Source organism: Orbicella faveolata, unplaced genomic scaffold, assembly GCF_042242905.1.
Source record: "Orbicella faveolata isolate gen_17 unplaced genomic scaffold, um_ofav_v1 contig_2, whole genome shotgun sequence".
Taxonomy (NCBI): Eukaryota; Metazoa; Cnidaria; class Anthozoa; order Scleractinia; family Merulinidae; genus Orbicella; species Orbicella faveolata.
Genome location: NW_028301547.1, coordinates 1,695,059 through 1,714,806, shown reverse-complemented (window position 1 = coordinate 1,714,806; position 19,748 = coordinate 1,695,059). Strand labels below are relative to the sequence as shown.

General features: G+C 38.4%; 2 protein-coding genes and 3 long non-coding RNA genes across 5 annotated transcripts; 4 read left to right on the top strand and 1 right to left on the bottom strand.

Moving 5' to 3' along the window:
• Positions 1-692: 692 nt before the first annotated feature.
• LOC149111574 (uncharacterized) lies at positions 693-6,653 on the bottom strand. The gene is made up of 2 exons (XR_016207073.1): positions 5,395-6,653; positions 693-3,782 (listed from the first exon to the last, which is right to left on the bottom strand). It is a non-coding gene; the product is annotated as an uncharacterized LOC149111574 (long non-coding RNA).
• Positions 3,748-5,239, top strand: LOC149111575 (uncharacterized). Its single transcript, XR_016207070.1, has 2 exons — positions 3,748-3,828; positions 4,897-5,239. It is a non-coding gene; the product is annotated as an uncharacterized LOC149111575 (long non-coding RNA).
• A 1,140-nt stretch (positions 6,654-7,793) lies between the features above and the next one.
• Positions 7,794-10,088, top strand: LOC110058155 (uncharacterized). The gene is made up of 2 exons (XM_020764738.2): positions 7,794-8,230; positions 9,025-10,088. Exons 1-2 carry the CDS (start codon positions 7,968-7,970, stop codon positions 9,206-9,208), a joined length of 447 nt encoding a protein of 148 aa, XP_020620397.2. The 5' UTR covers positions 7,794-7,967; the 3' UTR covers positions 9,209-10,088.
• A 2,076-nt stretch (positions 10,089-12,164) lies between these two features.
• On the top strand, positions 12,165-18,247 carry LOC149111573 (uncharacterized). Its single transcript, XM_089288826.1, has 8 exons — positions 12,165-12,271; positions 12,852-12,912; positions 13,266-13,361; positions 14,205-14,264; positions 15,294-15,475; positions 16,132-17,356; positions 17,737-17,881; positions 18,147-18,247. The coding sequence occupies exons 1-8, from the start codon at positions 12,165-12,167 to the stop codon at positions 18,245-18,247; spliced, it is 1,977 nt and encodes a 658-aa protein (XP_089144952.1).
• Positions 18,248-18,298: 51 nt separating this feature from the next.
• On the top strand, positions 18,299-18,686 carry LOC149111572 (uncharacterized). The gene is made up of 2 exons (XR_016207072.1): positions 18,299-18,480; positions 18,606-18,686. It is a non-coding gene; the product is annotated as an uncharacterized LOC149111572 (long non-coding RNA).
• The last annotated feature ends 1,062 nt before the right edge of the window (positions 18,687-19,748 follow it).

Genomic DNA, 19,748 nt, shown 5'->3' with positions numbered 1-19,748 from the left:
GGTCTTTTTTATGCAACGGGTGGAGAAATGATTAGTCTTGTGTAGTCATTAAGAGAGATTTCTCACCTTATGGTATAGGAAGGTTGAATATTACAAATTAATGGTTTTAGCTCAGGTTTTTTCGCTCGTAAGGAGAAAGACAATATTTCAAGAGTTGTTCTCTCTACCACGTAACATGGCAACCTAACAGACTTTTCAGTTATGAACTAAGCGTGTATTTTCCTTCATCCAAACATTATAGGGATTAACTGTGGTGAATTCAGATATATGCAACTGTGTTAGTAACCTACTTAGACCGGCAAATTTGTTTTCTTCAGGCCAAAAAGAACAGAAAACGAAAAATAAAGCCCTAAACCGCAGTTAGGAGAGAAAATAATAGCAGTTAAATCTCAAAATGAGTTTTAAAATGTACTTTTTCGGGACAAAAAAATCTTTTCCTACACTTGCTATACTTTTTGCGAAGTACTAGTTTTCACTATATTTCTTATTTTGTTTTATTTTCTAAATAACAGACATAATAAACAAAAGTTTTTAAATCCGCACCTTCCGAAAATGTTCTGTGCTCATCTCGTATTCACCGACTTGCCCAAAACCTTTTCAGCCGACCAAAATGAATCAAGACATTAGCGTTTTGTTCAAATTCAAGCTTGAGCTATGTCCAATGCGCTGCTGACAGAAAATCAGTTTTTGAGTTATTTTTAATTTTATTTTTTGTATCGTGCGATACCTGATCTACAGAACAGGACAGACACGAGATGTCTTCAGTGACTTGGTCCCATCAGATCCTTGTTTCTCAAATCATTTTTTTTTTCCGTCTAATATTGTTTATTAATTGAAAGGAATAATAGATTCTTCAATTCTGCATGCTGTCTTTCACCTGAAGGTCCCGTCCGTTGCCTACAAGTTTATTTTTTCACTCAATACTCTCGTGGCCAGTGAATGTTAAAGCTGACCTAGCTATCGGAAATACGTAGATGTCATATAACCTTGCAGAGAACTTGAAGGTAAATTAATTGCAGTATTCATTTTTCGGATGAGGATATAAAAGCTGAATAAAAGAGTAATTTTCCTTTAAAGTAAGGATCAAAGCTCGTTGTACATAAAAAAGTGCAGCTATCTTATGAAGCTCGAAATGAATACATTTTGTCTAGCATTCTGCTCTGTTCTGATGTGAAAGATGAATTTTACATGTATATTTAACATGCCAAGCAATAATATGTTAAGTCGGGAACATGTCCTTCCCAAGCTGTCGAATATATCCCTTTTTGAAAGCAAATTGAAATTATTACAATGGAATTAAGAGCAAGGGTCTATTCACAACTCAATTTTCCGGAAACAATTAACCTTATTTTCATTTCTGGTAAAGTTATGGCTAACTGAAGTTAGGTTCCATCAATGTCTATAATCTTAAAATCCTGACTATTTTCTTCGTAAACGCTGCAATGGCAACAAAAGATTCTTTTTAAACTAGAGAGTAATTAATATCGACAAGAGATTATCTATTCATCAGAGCCAGTTCGTTAATTTAACTTTGGTAGCTCAAGTGGTGAAGCGCATATTAAAATATTTACATAAACATCTTACAGTCAGCTTAAACCTTCTTGTGAAAATCTCAATGGACATTTCTTTCGTCGTCTATTTTTAAATTCTTTTTTCATTTTCAAAATTTGTTTAGCACACACTTTTTTGCTTGATTCTTGCGTGTATCTATTGCAACGTGTAATAGTCCTTTTCGGTTACTTATTTCACCTGTCATACTTTTTTGTAAGTTGTAACATTTTAATTTTTGTAATTATCCATTGTATGTTGTCAGTGATTAAATTCTTTCATCAAGCGGCGTTTCTGGGTAATGGAGGGAAGAGAAGAGGGGAGGAGAGGAGAAATTATTTCATAATTGCACTTTTGCTGTTCACTTTTAGGTTACACCATGACGGTAATGAGTATCTACACAGAGTCACTGACAGCACAGATCAGCATCACAACTGTGTTCACCATCCTGGTGCTGGTGGGTGTAATCGGCAACGCGCTGTCCTGTGTCGTCATCCTCGCCAACCGCTCCATGAGAACACCTATGAATTATCTCATTCTAAACCTGGCCGTAGCGGACATCATTGTGGTAGCGTTTGTCGCTCCCCGGTTCATTCTAATCCACGCCTTCAAGCACCCTGAGGGCATCCTGGGATCCTTGATCTGCAAAGTGTTCACTGGTAGCAATTTCAGCTGGCTGGGAGGCTCAGCGTCCGTGTTTTCATTGGTGGCCATTTCAGTTGAGCGATACTTTGCCATCATTCACCCTTATGGCAACCGCAAGCTGACCATGAAGAAGCTCAAGTATGTTGTGTGGGCTTGTTGGGTGTTCGCTGTTGTCTTCAACCTTCCCCTGTTCTTAACAATGCAGTACAACAAAGAAATTAACTTCTGCACGGAGTTCTGGCCTGAGCCATGGATGTCCCGTGTTTACAGCACTTCTTGGCTGGTTCTGATTGGCGTGATACCAATAGTCCTTATGTCTGTGCTTTACTGCCGAGTCATTCGCCGGCTTTGGATTCGTCCAGAAAAAAGCCCTCGCGTCACGCAAGCTGCGATTCTCAAGTCGCGTAAACGCGTGACAAAAATGGTGATTGCGGTAAGTGGATTGATTTAGTTTGAATAACAATCAAGATTATCTTTGTAGTATCAATGGAAAAACAGGGTCTGTTAACGCCACTGACGGCCAAATATGGTGCCTACCAGCATTGTCTTCGCATGGGCGAAACTTGTGCAACAACATACTCTATTTTCCTCACGGTCTAGATATAATTATAGACAAAATTACAGCTTTTCTTAAAATCAGTTCTTCATTCCAGGTTGACTCAAAAGGGTTTAGTGTTTCAGATCTTAGTACTAGAAACCCCAAAAGAACGGGGGTGAAGGGTTTTCTGACTAAAAATAGTACTTGACCCCCTGCATTACCCCACGAATCGATATTTGACCTGGCTTGAGGAGCAGGAAAGCTTTGGGCGTTAAGCTTCGGAAAATAATCTTCAGGGCTTCGGGAAATGGTTGTTTCTGTGGCCCCCCCCATAGCAAACCAGGCGTTTCACGTAGCTGTGAGAACAATGCGGTGTCCATAACGTCTCTCTTAACCCAATATCTTTCTTTTTCTTTCGTTTTTGCCGTTCGTCTTTCGTCTTCAAGGCGTGATACGTTTTCCCCCAGAGTTCAGCTTATATCAGTTTCATTGTGGTCTTACTGACTGATTTGTTTCATCTAAATAAATTAGAAATAAATAAAATAAATTACAGTATTTAGTCAGGACGCCACATCAGCCTTAGATGGTTTTCATGTGGAGGGAGGAAAACGGGAGAACCCGAAGAAAAACCCTCGGAGTAAGGCGAGAACCAACAACAATCTCAACACACAGATGGTAGAGGTGAGCGCTCTCACCACTGCGTTATTGAACCCTGCTCCCCACTACCTGCTCATTACAATTGTATGCATTCATTTGGTTTCAGGTCAGCGCTGTCTACAGCATCACTTGGTTTCCAGTCCTGATCATCTACATGTTGAATTATTACCTCGAAAGCCAAGAGTACGGAAACATCACCTACATCATCGGCATTGTCATTGTCACCTTTAACTCCTGCGTCAACCCGTTTGTGTACGTGTTCGTCAACGAGCGCTTTAGGAATCACATCAAGCGACTGTTTGAACTGCCATTTCAGAGGCAAAACCGGGTGCAGCTGGAACAACGAATGACTCAGGAGAGAGGAGAGAGTAGCTCACAGCAGCAACGACAAGCTCTTGAAATAACAGATGGGAACGAATGTTAGGGCTTATCACTGTTAGGTTGGTGCCAGGGGCATTCCATTTACGAAAGAGTAACCCAAAGAAGCGATTTTTCATATATGTAATCAGTATATATCTTCATTACGCTGTAAATCTTTCCTTGACAATTCATTTCGATCTTTTTACTTAAGACCAATTTGTAGAATTCTACTTTAATACTTGTATGCAAATACTGCAATCTGATTGGCTGTGCTATCGCTCAAGGAAGCGATCCCCATTACACAACTTACACAAGAGAGTGGTTACACTTACGAATATGAGCAGAATATTATTTGCAGAAACACATACGGACGGCATTACGGATGAGCAAATTAAATGGAAAGAAACTTGGTGATCGAATGATGAAACAATTCTTTAACTCGCGCAAAGTATGGTGATTTGTCGATGTCTCGCAGATCAATTTATTCGCCTCAGCCCTCGGCTTCGACAAATCACTATATTTTGCTCAGCCTCGTTCAATAATTGTTAATTATTTTACTTCTATAGTACTTGTTATTTTCTGTTGGGGGGTTTCCCCTGAAAATAACGCTTGCAAGCTGAGCCCCCTGACCGCCTAACAAATAAATCTTGGATTTGAACATGATCGGCGTGCATTATCAAGGCACGTGGGAGGTTGGGGCTGACAAACAAAATATAACTTGCGTTAATTCCGTTATCAGACGGGGATATGGTCCAAGAATGCGCATAGAATAAAAGCTTTACTGGCTGTGCCTAAATATCAGACATCATTTCAAATGATCAGTCGTGTAGTATAAAGCGAGTGACATTGCAAAATTCCGCTACTTTTTATTCTCGTCATTCAATTGAAGTTTTTGGAAATCACGCTAATACACACACTTTAATGTATACTAAAGTTTCTTCCAGCATGCGTGGTATTGTTTCAAGGTTTTTAATATTGAATATTACGCGAGTGTTTGAGCATATTCAGTGATTACTAATTACTCTATAACTAGTATTAGAAAGTTACTCACTAAATATCGTTATTTATTCATTTGACATTGTTTTTTCTGGCATTTCCTACTTGGTATTAATATTTTATTTTTTGGTATTTATTATTTGTTTTTTTAGGCGTTTAAGAAACCAGGACGCGACGCCGAGGACAACGTAGATTTTTCGATCCTTCGTTTCTTATTGTCAAAGCTATCACGAAACTGAATCTGGGACAGGGCGAAACATTTGATTTAGAAATAAAAAAATTAGCCGTCGTGGTTCACGTCCTCCGGACAACGCAGAAAATCGTCATTTCACGTTATTCGGGAGTTTAAGAAGCTACGACGGCGACGCCGGGGACAACGTCGATTAAAAAATAAATTACTATTTCACCTGCAAATCTCTCGATATTCTTAAGTCATTTAGTTTGTTTCTCTTTGTCTAAACCACTTCGAAACTGAATATGGAACACAGTACAAAATTCGAAATATACATTTTAAAAATTATCCGTCGTGGTTCGCGTTCTCCAGACAACACAGAATTTGGTCATGTCACGTTGCTGTTTTGCAGAGGACGGTGAAGAAATGTACTAAGAATTATAACGCACGTGTAAAGCCATTGCTTTGCTCTTCAAACCTTTTGTTTAGCGATGTTCCCGTTGCCGTTGCCGTCGTGGATTTCTTAAGCTTCCTATTGGCTCACAGTCAAACCTTTGTTCTTTCTCTATATAAGCGCGACACCATCCGGATGGTTGGGCGGTCAGTTATCTCCCCCACAACACTCATCTCTGTAAGAAATACCTGAAATTAATATGCAGTAATAAAAATCTTAAAGCAATACCACGCATGAAAATCCTATAATTTTCCCTCATGGCATACATTTCATTGAAGTCCTCATGTACCTAAATGCATTTCGTTAGCCCATCTCTGGATTCATAGCTCGTCAATTCAGTGGATATTACCTCATTTAGATCTAAGTAGTTTAGTTATTTACGATATACTGCTTCTTCCTGCATTGAAGCTCTAAAGTTACTTTGAAACACTGAACTCTCTAACTATAACCTAGCCTCCTAATGCTGTATGCCGGACAATAAATGCTACAAATCCATAAACAAGATGTAAATACGTACTCATTGTACCCGAGTAATCAATATTTAACTCACATTCAGAATTAAACAGTTCTTGAGCAACTAAACTACTTATTGCTATTTACTTTATTATTGAATCTTTCATACGTTGACAACATGGACCTCAAAGCGAAATTCTCAAGAAGTAAAACTGATGCAAATTTATCTAAGTTGCATTGAATGGCTTGATTTATATTAGAGACGGATAATTTTTCTGGGACGGACTTTGTCAAAGACGAACTTCGTCTGGACGGATGAACCGTCTGTTTGCCCGTATTGCACACAGACAAATTTTTTGACGAACTACCGCCATTTGGACAAGTTCGCCCAAAACGGATGATCCGTGTTTAGTATAAATCGATCACTTCCCAAAGTTTCGAGTTGCGATTGAAACTATGTTTACTTTAGTGTCGATGCGTGATTGAAAATCTGCTCACAGTTTCCATGCGTGATTGAAACTCTGCTCAAAAGTTTCCATGCGTGATTGAAACTCTGCTTGAAGTTTCCATGCGTGATTGGAACTCTGCTTAAAGTTTCCGTGCGTGATTGGAACTCTGAAGCTCTGCTTCAAGTTTCCTTGCGCGATTGGAAGTCTGCTTCAAGTTTCCATGCGCGATTGGAACTCTGCTTAAAGTTTCCATGCGTGATTAAAACTCCGCTTTAAGTCTAGACTTGCCACAAATCGACCTCATGACGATTGTCGTCAAGGGAGGTTATAAGCCATGTCTTGTCATAAACTCATCCTACACTTTTATAAATTATCATTTGCGTGGCTAGATTTCTCTAACACCTGTATCAGGCTGCTTGTTGCGCGTTCAGTAAAGTTTTTCTTTTTCTTTATTACTCTTAACGCATGTCTTTTCTTGCGAATAGTGCACCTTTGACACATAATTTACAAGTGTGATTTCGAACTCTTTTTATTTTGTTCTCTTTATTCCTGTAAATTAAATTTGCGTGCAGGTTGGAGGAAATATTGACTTTCAAGTTTTTAGCTGAGGTTCGCACCGAATCCTTTTATCAACCTAATGAAGCCAAAAATGTTTTTTAGTCAAAACAATAGCTGATATTCACAAGAACTGATCGTTTATCTTGCTTTTATATCTCGGTTGCCAGATGCCGGCAATTACGACAAAAGACTTATGGGTAACTTTGTAAAGTCGAGAGTGTTAAGTTTTCAATTATTTTTCTCTCAAATTTGATGTCCAGGATCTATTTGAATTTATGCTTTTGACTGAGACGAAATAAAGTTTTTGATTATTTTAAGTATGAGGTGAAATCGAAATCTGGGAAAGCGGTACAACTAAAATTTAAGGTAAATCTTTGGTCTCACAAAAACTGGCGATTCGTGAGTTGTGTAGAAATCTGATAATAAAAAATACATGAAACGCAGGAAAAAACCAACTACGCAGTTTTAAATATTTTATGGACACAAGCAGTCTTTTACTTGCCAAATGTAATTAACTTTTGCTGGCGATTTTGACTCGGCTTTGACCGCCCAGTATAAGTTAAGAACATAGCTTGTTTTGTACTTTAGGAACACAAAGGTAAAGCGAGAAAGTGATGAAAATAATTTGTTGTCTGGTATGTTTTTTTTGTCGTAATTTTCTAGCATAATTATGATACTGGGCATGTGCAATGACCACGGGCAGAAAAAAAATGCTATTATCTAATGATGACGTCCACGAAAGAGCTCAATTTGTCAAAAACTATATACAATTAAAACTTCAAAACAATTCAAAAACTATTGAACGTTCTAAAGAAGACATATGTTGACTGTACAATGAGCAATCGCCGGTTTACACATTGTTTCAGCATACGCCCCCGAATTTAAACCGCAACTGATCTCCAATGGCGCCAGAGAAATATACGAAGGCAGCCATCAATTAATAATAATCTTTTGTGTTTTTAACGTCAGTCGTATTTGATTCCGTGCATGTAAGGACCGATTTCGTACTTAATTGCTCAAAGGCGAACCCACGTACAACAGGAAGTATAAAAAGCGGTTGAATTATTTCCGAATATCGCACTTTCTCTCCTCGTACCTACACACGAATATTTTCAGGAGTTGGCCTGAAATTTAAAAATGGAAAAACTGTTTGTAACCGCATTGCTTTTTGTAATCTTCACTTCTTCTTGGCGTATTTTTGCTGTCGGGAAAGAGAATGAAAAACGTTTTGACTTCAAGATCGAAGAAAGGTTGGCTGAAGAAAACGACAATGGGTTCGACGACCGGGAAACAAGGCTGGAGAGGGAAGGAAACAGAGAGTTTGATGACGCCAACGGGGAAAATTCTGACGACGATTTATTTTTCTCCCAGGATGACGGTGAATTTGAGAAAAGAAAGAGGTAAATTGCTCTTTGAAATGGTTCTAATCCATTCATAAGGAATTATGACCTTGTGTAGTTTTTCTATTATCATACAATCTATTTCAACTTCTCTTGAAAGATAAAGTGAAACAGGAAATTTTATACATTTTCAGTATTATCACTGACAAAACAGGGGGTTAGTCTGTTTCAGAGCTTGTTTGGTCTATAGCTGGAAAAACAAGCGTGAAAAAATCCATCAAATTGTTGACTTAAAAATAAAATTATCATCTATGTTTTAGAAGACTAATTCCAAATAATAATTGTGTCATTTTGTAGCCAGGACTCGACACATTCCCATGAAAATTTTAGAGTTTTCTATTTGACTTACGTTTGTAAGGATTTATTATTATCAAGGGGCATTTTGCTTCTTGGAAACTGTCGCTTTCCGGCCAGTATTGTCTCTCGTTATTGTCAGCATGCATTTGTAAAGATCGAATTAACTACACATCTGGCTTGGCAGACGACTCTGTGTTATCTGCATTTCACTTTGTGTTGAAACAAACCTCCCCAGAAAGTATACGTCGTTAAGGATTTTTATTCATTTTTGGATTAAAAAACAGCCCAAATTGACCGATCAGCCATAGATCACAATAGCTATCTTTTTTTGAAATAGTTTTATTAAATTTCAAAACAATTATTACAATTTTCATTGGAGTAATTAATATGTATATAGCAGCCTTTCACTGAGTCGCCATGGAACTTAATATCTCAAATGGCAGGATTCAGTGACATCGTCTTCAACACTAAGTTGCTTCTTTATTCGTGTTCAATAGTGTGGATTATAGTGAATGGGACTCCAGCGAACAGCACAAGGTAAATGACGACACAGACGAAGCTGAAGAAGAAGAAGAAGAAGAGAAAGAAGAAGAGGAAGCGGAGAAAGGCCTGTTCAAAAAGTTGTTCGAGAAGTTCAAAAACTGGATTCGCAAAATTGGTAAACGAAAAACACAGGACTGATGCGGGAAATGGCGACTGATCAAACTAACGGACCCACCAAGAAGCGTTTTAATAAAAGTCCGCGTCATTCTTACCTCGAACAGAAAAGCCATGTTCCCATCAACAAGGGCACGCTCATGTTAAGATTTTTACAAGCTGCTTTCGTTTGCAAACTATGCATGTCTCGCAAAGTTTGCGATATAACTTAGGAATTGTCGCAAGTTTGTATCGTACTATCGAATTATAACTTGTTCATAAATCATCGTCAAGATAGGACGCATGCAATGACCTATTAACTACAGACGGTGATTCTTCGCCGAACACCGTGCTGACACTTAAATTTGAGCGGAGTTTTAAGGTGCGGTCTATCGACACGCATATGTCATATATATATGGTGGCATTATCTGTCCTAGGCAAAATTATTTAAAATTAAGCCTACCTGGTATGACGTTTTTTATAGGACCAGTCTGCTTAAAATGAATTTTTAAGATATAACCAATTAAAGAAAAATTCATTAACACATTATAGTCAATTAATACAAATAGTTTGTTAGGCTCAGACCCTTTAATTCAAATAAAAAGGTTGGCGAAAAAGATGTTTAATATGGCCTCAATGGAGTACAATTTTGCTCAGTCGATACACGATGCATGCTTGGGTTCAAAAACGTAGTCAGGAAGACAGAACAGGTTTAGTGTACCTGGATGTTCCTGGTTCCTATTTTAACTTAAACAACAACTATTTAGTATCAGTTTTTAACATCTCATGTAGCCGCAACGCTAACTTGAGATAGCTTTCTGATAACCAGTTTGTCTCTGTCGGTAATACAGATAACTTTTTTTTTTCGCATAAAAAGGCTTGTACTGTATCAACGTAGAACATCAGTAAAAGTTAAACTGATTACTGTGCTCTGCACACTTGTTTTAGGTCTGGATATCATTTGTCCACAATAGGGAGATCTGGAGAATACGAACCTCACATATCACATGGCCTCGCCAAATGTCTTGCCGGTCATGTTGAATTCAGAGAATTAGAAGCCTGTGTCAAAACCTTCTCCACAGACTCACCAGGCCTCAGCAAACCTGGTCAAACCTCCTTAGTAGATCGACAGACTAAAAGCAAGCCCCTCATAGCCTTAGATCGTTAAGTCTTTATATAGTTTTCGTCGCTCCTTTCTAGGAGATTAATTTTTACCCCCAATTTTTTTTCAAACCATCAAGTTTGCTGAGGCCTGGTTAGTCTGTGGAGAAGGTTTTGACAAACCATCTTTGGGGGGCAGTATCACGAGAGGTCTTCTAAGTTTTTGTGCAAAGTATGCTAAAATTATGAGGATGCACTCTCTCATCAACAAAATACATGTAACCTTAAAAGGACGAAAAAGGCATAAACTCAATCGCTTAGAGATCAATGATTTTTAGTGATTTTCCTCCAAATAACATTGTCAAACTTGAAAACGTCGGCCCGATGTTTTCAAGTTTTAGATCACTTCTTTCCTACTTGTCCGTAGCTACAATAGTTGAAAACAACTTTCGTGACTAGTACGGTGCATTTTAGCAAGGTTAGGCAACTACTCGTGGATTTCCAATTAATACCAACACCTTCATTGGATGTTCAAGTAGCACTAAATCTTGGTGAGACTGCTCCTTTAACACTACCACAGTGCAGTGTTTATAATGCATCAAATATTTTCGCTCGCACGCGATTGGTCTAAACACGTCACGTGACTGAATATTCCTTAGCTAAAACTGGGGAATATCCCAGAATACTCCACAATTTTCAAAACTGCGCGTCCGGCGAAAAAGATTTGAAGGATAATAAACACAATAGCCTCCATTTGGCGCGAAAATATGCTCGAATATTTGTAACAATTGGTACCAAGATGTACCATTTCTAAAATATTATATTAACTGACACTGACTTTTTTCGGCTCAATACCATAAAGGGTACCTCAAAAGCTCCCACCAAAACCGCAGGCTCACATGCTCGCAGGCTCTAGAGTTCCCTCTATAAGGAAAACTAAGAACTTTGGAGTGACTTAAAGTTTTATACTCTACTGTAAATATTTCGGACGATTAGAATTTTGAACAGTTAAATTTCGGTTAAAGGTTTTATTTTCGGACACATAAAATTCTTGTCCGGAATAAGTTAAAATCGTCGAAGGCTTTTTGCAAGTTATGCATTCCTATTGCCCATGCAAGAATCAAGAAGATAGCAAGCATTTTTATTTCACCTTTTTTTCTTTACACTTCACCAGGGATGGCGGAGCGTATTTTAAATTGGGAGGGAGGGTTGTGGGGGAAGGGGGGGGGGGGTTACAAGCGAGCGAGCTCCATAGGTGCTAACTTGTAGAGGGTCTGGAGATATTTTTAAAATTTTTATTTTATGTATTTTTTTTTTAAATTGGGGGCTAAAGCCCCCCAATCTCCCGGCTCCGCCCTCCCCGTTCACGAATATGGTTATAATAGCATGTTTACAAATAAGCGATTCCCTGTTTCAAAGCCGTCAGGTCCTCGGCGTTATCTATGCTGTAGGCACGCAATTCGTGCATATTTGTTCAAGGAGTAAACTTTAAACTCGTGAAATTATTTGATCAGGTCAGACAGAAGTTATGACTCATTAACAATATTGCAGGGAAGGTCACAAATATTTCTGAACAAGTCTGTCGAAGATCGCCGTTTCCTGTGTTTCACGGTAGAGTTTTCAGTTAATTCTTTCAATAATCTGTGCTGAAGTGCTCAACTAAATTAGTGCAGGATAAAGTTTGGAACTAGTTTTCCTTTCTAGAATAATATTCAATTTAAGCCCACGACTTTGACGACTGCGACAACTACACAGTGCCAGGGGAAATAGTCAGAACTCGGAAAACAAGCTTGAGCGCGCGCATGAAAACTAAAAGCAGTTGTCATCATGGTAACATGACATCACAATGAAAGGAAAGAAAACTTGAGATTTCATCTGAAAGTTTTGTCGTAATTCATTATGAGTTCGGTTATGAAAAAATTGCGGAATAAACGATCCAAGAGAGACGAATTCCAAATCACGACATCTGCGTTGGCGCTCGTTTTGGAATGCCAGAAGAAAAAATGGTAAGTTGTGCAATTAGAAGATTTTCAACTTTTTTTCTCAATTTGTCCACAATTACGGCCTGCTAGGGTGGTAGTCTGTAAAGATGTTCTTTAACTACTGTAATACGGCGGCGAATAGTCTACAATCTATTACAGCAGAAAATGTAATAAGAAGTTGCAGGTCCATTGGATCGGAAGCGTAAGGCACGTGATTTTGAGTGAATTTTCGTAGCACTTTTTACGCGCGAATGCCGCATCGAAACAAGCGTTTTACTAGTCAATATTTTTCTGCCATTGCACTAAACGCGAGATGCACAGGATCACAGAGGGCATTCAATATGCTAGAGAATACGACTCTACAAAGAAAGTTCGTGCTGGCGAGCGTTTACTTTTACTTTTGGAAAAAAATTTTGTTTTAAACTTATTAGTAGAAACAAAGCAAGTTACTGTAGGGAGAGATCGGAGAGTATCAGTTTGTCTCTCGTTACCAGGCCTCGCAGAGAAAATGCAATATGGCGGAAGGGCGCGATGCCATGCTATGCCAAAATGAAAATCAATGCAAGTTTATTCATTAGTTCTAACTTATGTGTTTGTTCACCAGGCATCCCTGCAAACTTGCGATAGTTTGGAATAAGGAAAATCGGAAATTGTCCAGTACAAAGGTAAGCTTGGTCGTATGTAAGTTACTGTTGTACCGTTGGTGTTTTCAGGCGGCTGTTTATACACGAATTAATGGCGAAATGACGAAATGTCGCTACGGTCAGGAAATGGCGCTCCGGTTAGCCTAAATAGCGCACCGATCAGCTCAAAATAGCATTCACGTTTATAGCCAAAATATCACCGACCTGAAGGTGGTTAACTCTAAATATAGGTTAACCATATTCCATTTCGTCATTTCGCCATTTCGTTCTTTTACAGACGCCCGGTTTAATGCACGTTGGTCTGCAAGTGGATTATAAGCTTAAACTCGAACGCTCTTTCAACTAATCAATGAAATATTGATTTCTTTTTTTAGCCGGTGCCATGGCAAGGCGGTTTTAAAAATCCTTACAGCGGCATAATAGTCTGGCCGGAACCTGATCCGGTGATAACCAACTTGACTTTGTTCCAGGTAAATACGAACTTGATTATTAACGTAATCACTTAAAAGAAAGGAATCTTAATTTGAACTGCCGTGTAAGCTTGATGTTAAGACATGATTGACAAATTTTTAGTAAATTGGTCCAGATACAACTAAGTTCTTAAAAACCTTCCTTGACCAAATCTTCCATGCTTAAGATTTAAATTAATAATGAAGTGAATGAGTATTTTGCGCGTGAGATCCTGGCACAAGTGTTTGTTTACTTTACCCTCCTTTTTAATTTGTTTTGAGGTTGAGAGAGACTATATTAGGTAGCAATTTGTAATAAGTGAAGTACTTTAAAGACAAAAAAATTACAGCTTTACTAATTTTAAGCTATTTTAATTTTGTCCTTCATGAAAATTAATGCACTCCCTACAAGACCTGCATGGACAGGTGTTGTTCAACTTTGTAATTGTTTATTTTTTGTCATTGAATGCTTTTTGATTGATGTTTCTCCCTGCGGTTTTACTCTTGTTCCAGATTCAACTGTTATTATCACTATTATTATTATTATTATTATTATTATTATTATTAATTTATGATGAACAGAAAATGTTGTGCCTTGAATTATATTAAGATGTCATTGAATAGTTTCCTTTCGTCTTGATAATTATCTTACTTTTGATAAGGTGAACCATCTTGTTTACCCAATATCTTGTTTTTGCATCATGGCACAGTCAGTTGTGATAATATTTCACTTTCTATTTTGATATTTCAGGATAAGGCTATGTACAATATGTACAGACATTGCTGCTTTGCATAAATTATAACACAGTATTTTCTTGTGTCATATCAAAATCAACTAAAGAATGTGTTTTTTCATATTTTTAGAACTCTGAAAAAGAGCTATACCAATATCAGGACAAACCATGGCAAATATTGGTCCAAAATGTAAGTTGATGTACATTTTATTACATGAAATATCTGAGTTTGCAAGCCTAGAAACTAACTTTATCCAACCACTAACAGCTTAGTTAAGACTCAGTTAAATGGCTGGTATTTTCGAGTTTCTTCTAGCCTCTATGAATAGTGAGAAACAACTATTTCTTATGGTACTTGATCACAATTGGCATAGTTTGCATTTTTTGCAAATTATTTGCAAGTTATTTGCAAAAGCTGAACACAACAGGAATAACAAATGGTGAAAATGTTAAATTTAATAATAATTTCACCTCTCCAATTCCAAAGCCTTGAAGAGTTTTGTTTTGAGCTCATACACTATGGATGAATTGTGTAACCAACATGTTTGTATTGGTTAGTTCCTCAGTATGGAGTAAACAACTATTGTGTTTTGGGCATGGTCAAGACCAAAAAAACAACAAAGAACTTTGTCAGGTTTCATAACCATTCCCCTCTATTAACTATGATTTGACATAATTTTCACAAGCAAGTAGGCTAGTGTTTAAAAAAGTTAGTCTCAGGCCTTGGTCTGTGTCTAGTTCCCCCTACCACTTAGAATCACTATTCTCAGGAGGTGCTACAGCTAATTGGCTGCTATAAACCTACCAATCAAATGGACTCATTTTTGTGTAGCTCCACAGTATTAGTTACATACTGACCTTGGCAAGAACAGGGTTGTAGCTAGGGGGGTCCTGGGGTGCCTGTGACTCCCTTATGTAAGCTTTTTTGTAGTAAACAACCTACAACAGTTGGCAAAAATGACATGGCAATCTGGTGAGTACCCTCACTTTGACACAGTGTGATCCCCCCCCCACTTTGAAAAATCCTGGCTATGCCCCTGAAGAAGACTTCATGGTTCAAAGTCCAAGCACAGTGACCATTACCCCACTTATCCTTGTAATCTGTTAACTAGAGTCTTACTTATATTTCTTTTATACAGTTTAGGATAGGAAATGATTTTTAAAATAAAGGAAATTTCAAATTTCTGATGGATTTGTTTTCTTTGTTTCAATTCACAAGGTCTCTCCTTCTGGTAAACGGAAGGTCATTGCAGTTGGATCTCTGGACATTTCAGAGTACATAATGGAAGAACCAACAAGTCATGATATTACTGTTACACTGAAACCAGTGAAAAAATCTGTTCTGTCAGGTTCATTGGAGTTCACTTTGTCATCTGTTATATTGGAGGACGGCATCCCTCAGTGAGTTATTCTCATTTGCATGAATTTCAGAATTATTCACTGTAATATCTTGAGAACTGATGTCAGCTTAATTGTTATTTGATGGAGCTGCATGTTCTACACAATTTAAGCTTGCACAGTAAACGCTTGTGCTGTTACAATTTTGTAGAGACCTAAAGGTACCCATCTACCCTCAGCGGAGGGTACTCCCTTATATGAACTTAATAGGTATGTGTGGCCCCGGAGGGTATGATAGGTTTTTCAGCTGTTTTGGTCATAAATAGGGTATCGATTTTGGCCGTTTTGGTCTTTTAAAAATAGGGTATGGTTTTTGCACTCTAGTCTTGAATTGGGTGTGTGTTTTAGAACTTTTTCATTGCTATCAATATATGTAGGGCAGGGAAAATCGCGATTTTTGGTCATAAATAGGGAAAGGGTTTTGGGATGCGGGCCACACACCCCACCCAATTTTTCAGGGGGTACCCCCCTGGGCATCTACCTTAAGATATCCTGTCTATCTTTCCAGCCAATCATCCGTCAGTCAGCCAGTCCCTTAATTCGTCTAATGGATTTTGTTTCTTTTAAATTCACTTATCAAGGACCTCACACCTAAAAAATTAACTACATGCTTACCCAATCACTCACTCGATCACTCTTCCCCTTTGTGTTTATTGCAGTCGCACTGATAAGGAAATCTTTGATGAGATCATGAATGATGCTATAGCAGAGCTAGAGAAGAAGAAATCAATACAGAAGGCGAGGAAAAGGCACGGTCAAGGTTCTAAGAGCAGCTCAGAGAAGACATCTGGACACAAAGCTCCAGTGTCAGACACTGCAGCCTGTGATTCTCAAGAGGCTGCCTCTTGTAGCCACAGCAACATTACAGGACAGAGGAAGGTTGATAGCAAAGCCCCATTCCACCCTCAACCTCTTCATGCTGCATCTCAGTCTGCTTCACCAGAACCACACCCATCTCAGCTCCCTCCAGCAAGTCAACCAAACTGTGAGGTCAAAGAAGTGAAAAGCTCATTGAGCCAAACTGAGGAGAGGGCATCAAATAATTATGAGGAAGCTGCTAAGTATCCCAAGGAGTTTGATGCTGTCGGTGAAAAAGAGCCCGATGACATGGAGAGTTCTTTGTCATCGGAGAATGCATCCGATCTCAGCAAGGAGACAACTGTGAAAGATGCTAAGTTGAGTGATGGAGAATGTATGAACAAGAATCTTGATGAGGCTGATCGAAACAATAACTTGACGAAAAACGGCGACCCCAACATCTCAAAGAATGATAGCAGAGATGACGACCGAGGCACCACTGTCCCATTGAAGAAGCCACTTGTTCAGAATGAGCCTGTCCTAAAGAAAGCAAAGCGTCATGTCCCTTTTGCTGGTAAAACGCTGAAAAGAACCAAGGGCAAGGAATCGTCAAAGCCAAAGGAGGGATACCATAGCGGCATCTGCGCTTCTGGTGTCAGAATTTCTGTCAACAATGGTGGTGACTTGCGAGTAGGCACTGTCATGTCGCAAAAACAACACGTTCAGGACGAGGCCGTTCTCAAGAGGACAAAGTCTTATGATCCAGTTGATCTGGAGGAATCGTCAAAACAACAGGAGGGAGATGATGGTCATTGCAGCACTCCTGGACAGGCACCTTCTCTTAGTGATGGCCTCTCCAATGTTGAGGCCCGCTCCATTCCATCCGCGGAGGCTTCTCCCTCTAAAAAGGAAGTACCTCTCAACCAAGAGGAAAGTACTCCTGATACTTCTGACCCTGAGGTGTTAACACGCAGCGAGGCGGTTGGTTCTCTGACTGTAGTTCATAGTGCTGTACCTGAAGAAGGCATTGTAGTGAAAGACGTCGAGTCTTCAAATCCCATCCAAAAGAACCAGCATGAACGCGAGGTATTTAAAGAGTTACACGAACTTCCGTCTGAATCAAAATCACTTTTTTCCCTTCCCCCGAAAAAATTCGATAGTTGTATATTTAGAATTAACTGAAAAGAAAGACCACCTTCTTTCGATTTTAAACGCACCATTATGTAACGTTTGTACGTCATGGCATGCTAGGCGTAACTTACTTTGCAGCTGCGGTTTGAGTCCAAGATATCCTGTATCTGGATTTACCTACAGTTTTTCATGCAGAACATATATTACTTCCAATTGAATGGCAAAAATGTTGGAAAGTAACTCAATTTTTTCCCCGTTATAAGCCCTCCCCCAGATAATAAGCTCCTCCCCTGAAAATTTGCTGCAAGCATTTCTTTTCATTCTTTGCATTTCAGACTGTTTCACCGATCAGTCAGCATTGCCCAGAACTCTCTGTGTATATACGAGAAGAGACTTTTCTCCTCCAACACGAGATAACTTCTTTGGAGAAAGTCAGCACCAAACTCGAAAAGGAAATCCAGGGGGCAAATAAAACCAAAGGTTAGTATCTTAACTCCTAGTGTCTGTCTCTATTCAGATGTATGGATGAGTACCAATGAATTCCTAAGGAATTCTTTTGAACATGTCGCAGGGAGCATTAGGTGGAAGGGGTGGGGGGGAGGGGGGGGGAGAGGTAAAACCATATCCCATTCAGGTGGAGTGGCAAGATTCTAAGTCTCTTCATGCTACAGAAACCTGCACGAGTTCTGCCAGTGGCGTCCATTTGGCTCGTGAAGACGTTTTTCTGATTGATTTTTTTTTCCAGGATGTGAGGATGAACTCGAGGGCCTAACTCAAGACTGGGTCTGGGTCAGCAAATACAGGGCTGAACTTATCAGAAGGAAACGAGATCTTGAAATGATGTAAGTTAAAAATATTTTTTGTTTTATAACTCTATTTTTATTTAATTTATATTCCTTCCTAGCAAATCTTGGATAGATTACAGATCTCATTGATGGTAAAATAGATGGTGGGCTATCTATAGTTTTTTGTTTTCATAGTAAAAGGTTTTAACTTTGATTTTAGAAGCAGAGAAGAGAATTTACAAGAATGTATTACTGGGATTAGGCAGGAACTCATGTTCCTGTTTGAACTTGAAGGTAACACATGACTATTCACTAAACTATTTTTATTTCTAATCTTGTCACTCAGGACAATCAACATTGATAGATTTTAAGGAGAATTAGTCGTAATAAGTTAACGATGTTTTGTTGTTTCTTTGCAGGCTGGCGTAAAACAGATCAGCACAAGGCCTGTGAACAAAAACTTATTGATGCCCTTGTTTCCCTTGCAAGAAAAAATGAAATGAATAATTGTCCAACTGGATTCAAGTTTTAAGGTGAGAGATATCGATAGGGACATAAAATTCGAACCCATACCTTTCCACCCATCGGCCGGATGCTCTTAGCACTGAGCTTGTGACGGGAGACTGGTAGCGAGATAGGTACTCGGTTTATATCTTGCTAGAAATGTTGAGGAACTCTTTTTTACGGCATTCAATTCAATGTTTTTCCTGAGGGGTTTTAAAAAAGATACTTTCCTTCACGGATTTCAACTCGAAGTGTTTTGAGTTGTAAGCCCAGTAACTCTGTAGTTTATTCACAATATGGCTCAAACTGTAGCTAAAATAATTATTAAGTAAAACTTTAAGGTTTTTTTTTTATCAAAAATGAGTCAATACTGTCTTGCTAAACTTATGTATTCCTTCTCTTTTGATTTTAGGTCCAGTTCTCTCGTTATTGAAGAAATCGGCTTATCAGTTTCATTGTAAATATTTGAGATATTCTTTTTGAAAACAAAATGGTTCAACATGAAATACGCTGTAAAATAATACGTAACTTAAAACACTTCAAATTTCAGATTTATTGCAGTTGGTAAAGGAGCTTTTTTAGAAAAAGCCAACTGTTCTCTTGTTATTTATGAAATCGCTGATCGCTTATCAGTTTCTTTGTAAATATTTGAGATATTCTTTTTGAAAACAAAATGGTTCAACATGAAATACGCTGTAAAATAATACGCAACTTAAAACACTTCAAATTTCAGATTTATTGCAGTTTTTATAGGAAGTTTTTAGAAAAGGTCAAATGTTTATAACATGAAGCTACAACTAATCCAGGAACAATAGTTTACTTTCGCAGTTTTTTTTACGTTTTTACCAAAACTCTTTTTTCCAAAGTTAGTCTTGATAACAGTGTAATAGCACTGTAACAAAAAAAGCGACCATTGCAATGGATTGTATCCCTCCTGTCTGTGAGGTAGTGTAGCAAGATCTAATGTGACGTCATACTGCACGTGTTTCAACCTGTTTGTTACCTTTTTATCCAATCAGATGCACCGATACAGGATCATTCTTGAAGTAAAGTCACGC

What these genes read in the sequence shown, in the direction of transcription:
- LOC110058155 (XM_020764738.2), top strand. Translation starts at nt 7,968, where the DNA reads ATGGAAAAACTGTTTGTAACCGCATTGCTTTTTGTAATCTTCACTTCT. An exon ending in GAATTTGAGAAAAGAAAGAG is followed by an intron (nt 8,231 to 9,024) that starts GTAAATTGCTCT and finishes CGTGTTCAATAG; the next exon opens with TGTGGATTATAGTGAATGGG.
- LOC149111573 (XM_089288826.1), top strand. Translation starts at nt 12,165, where the DNA reads ATGAGTTCGGTTATGAAAAAATTGCGGAATAAACGATCCAAGAGAGAC. An exon ending in GGAAATTGTCCAGTACAAAG is followed by an intron (nt 12,913 to 13,265) that starts GTAAGCTTGGTC and finishes TTCTTTTTTTAG; the next exon opens with CCGGTGCCATGGCAAGGCGG. An exon ending in GGGGGCAAATAAAACCAAAG is followed by an intron (nt 17,882 to 18,146) that starts GTTAGTATCTTA and finishes TTTTTTTTCCAG; the next exon opens with GATGTGAGGATGAACTCGAG.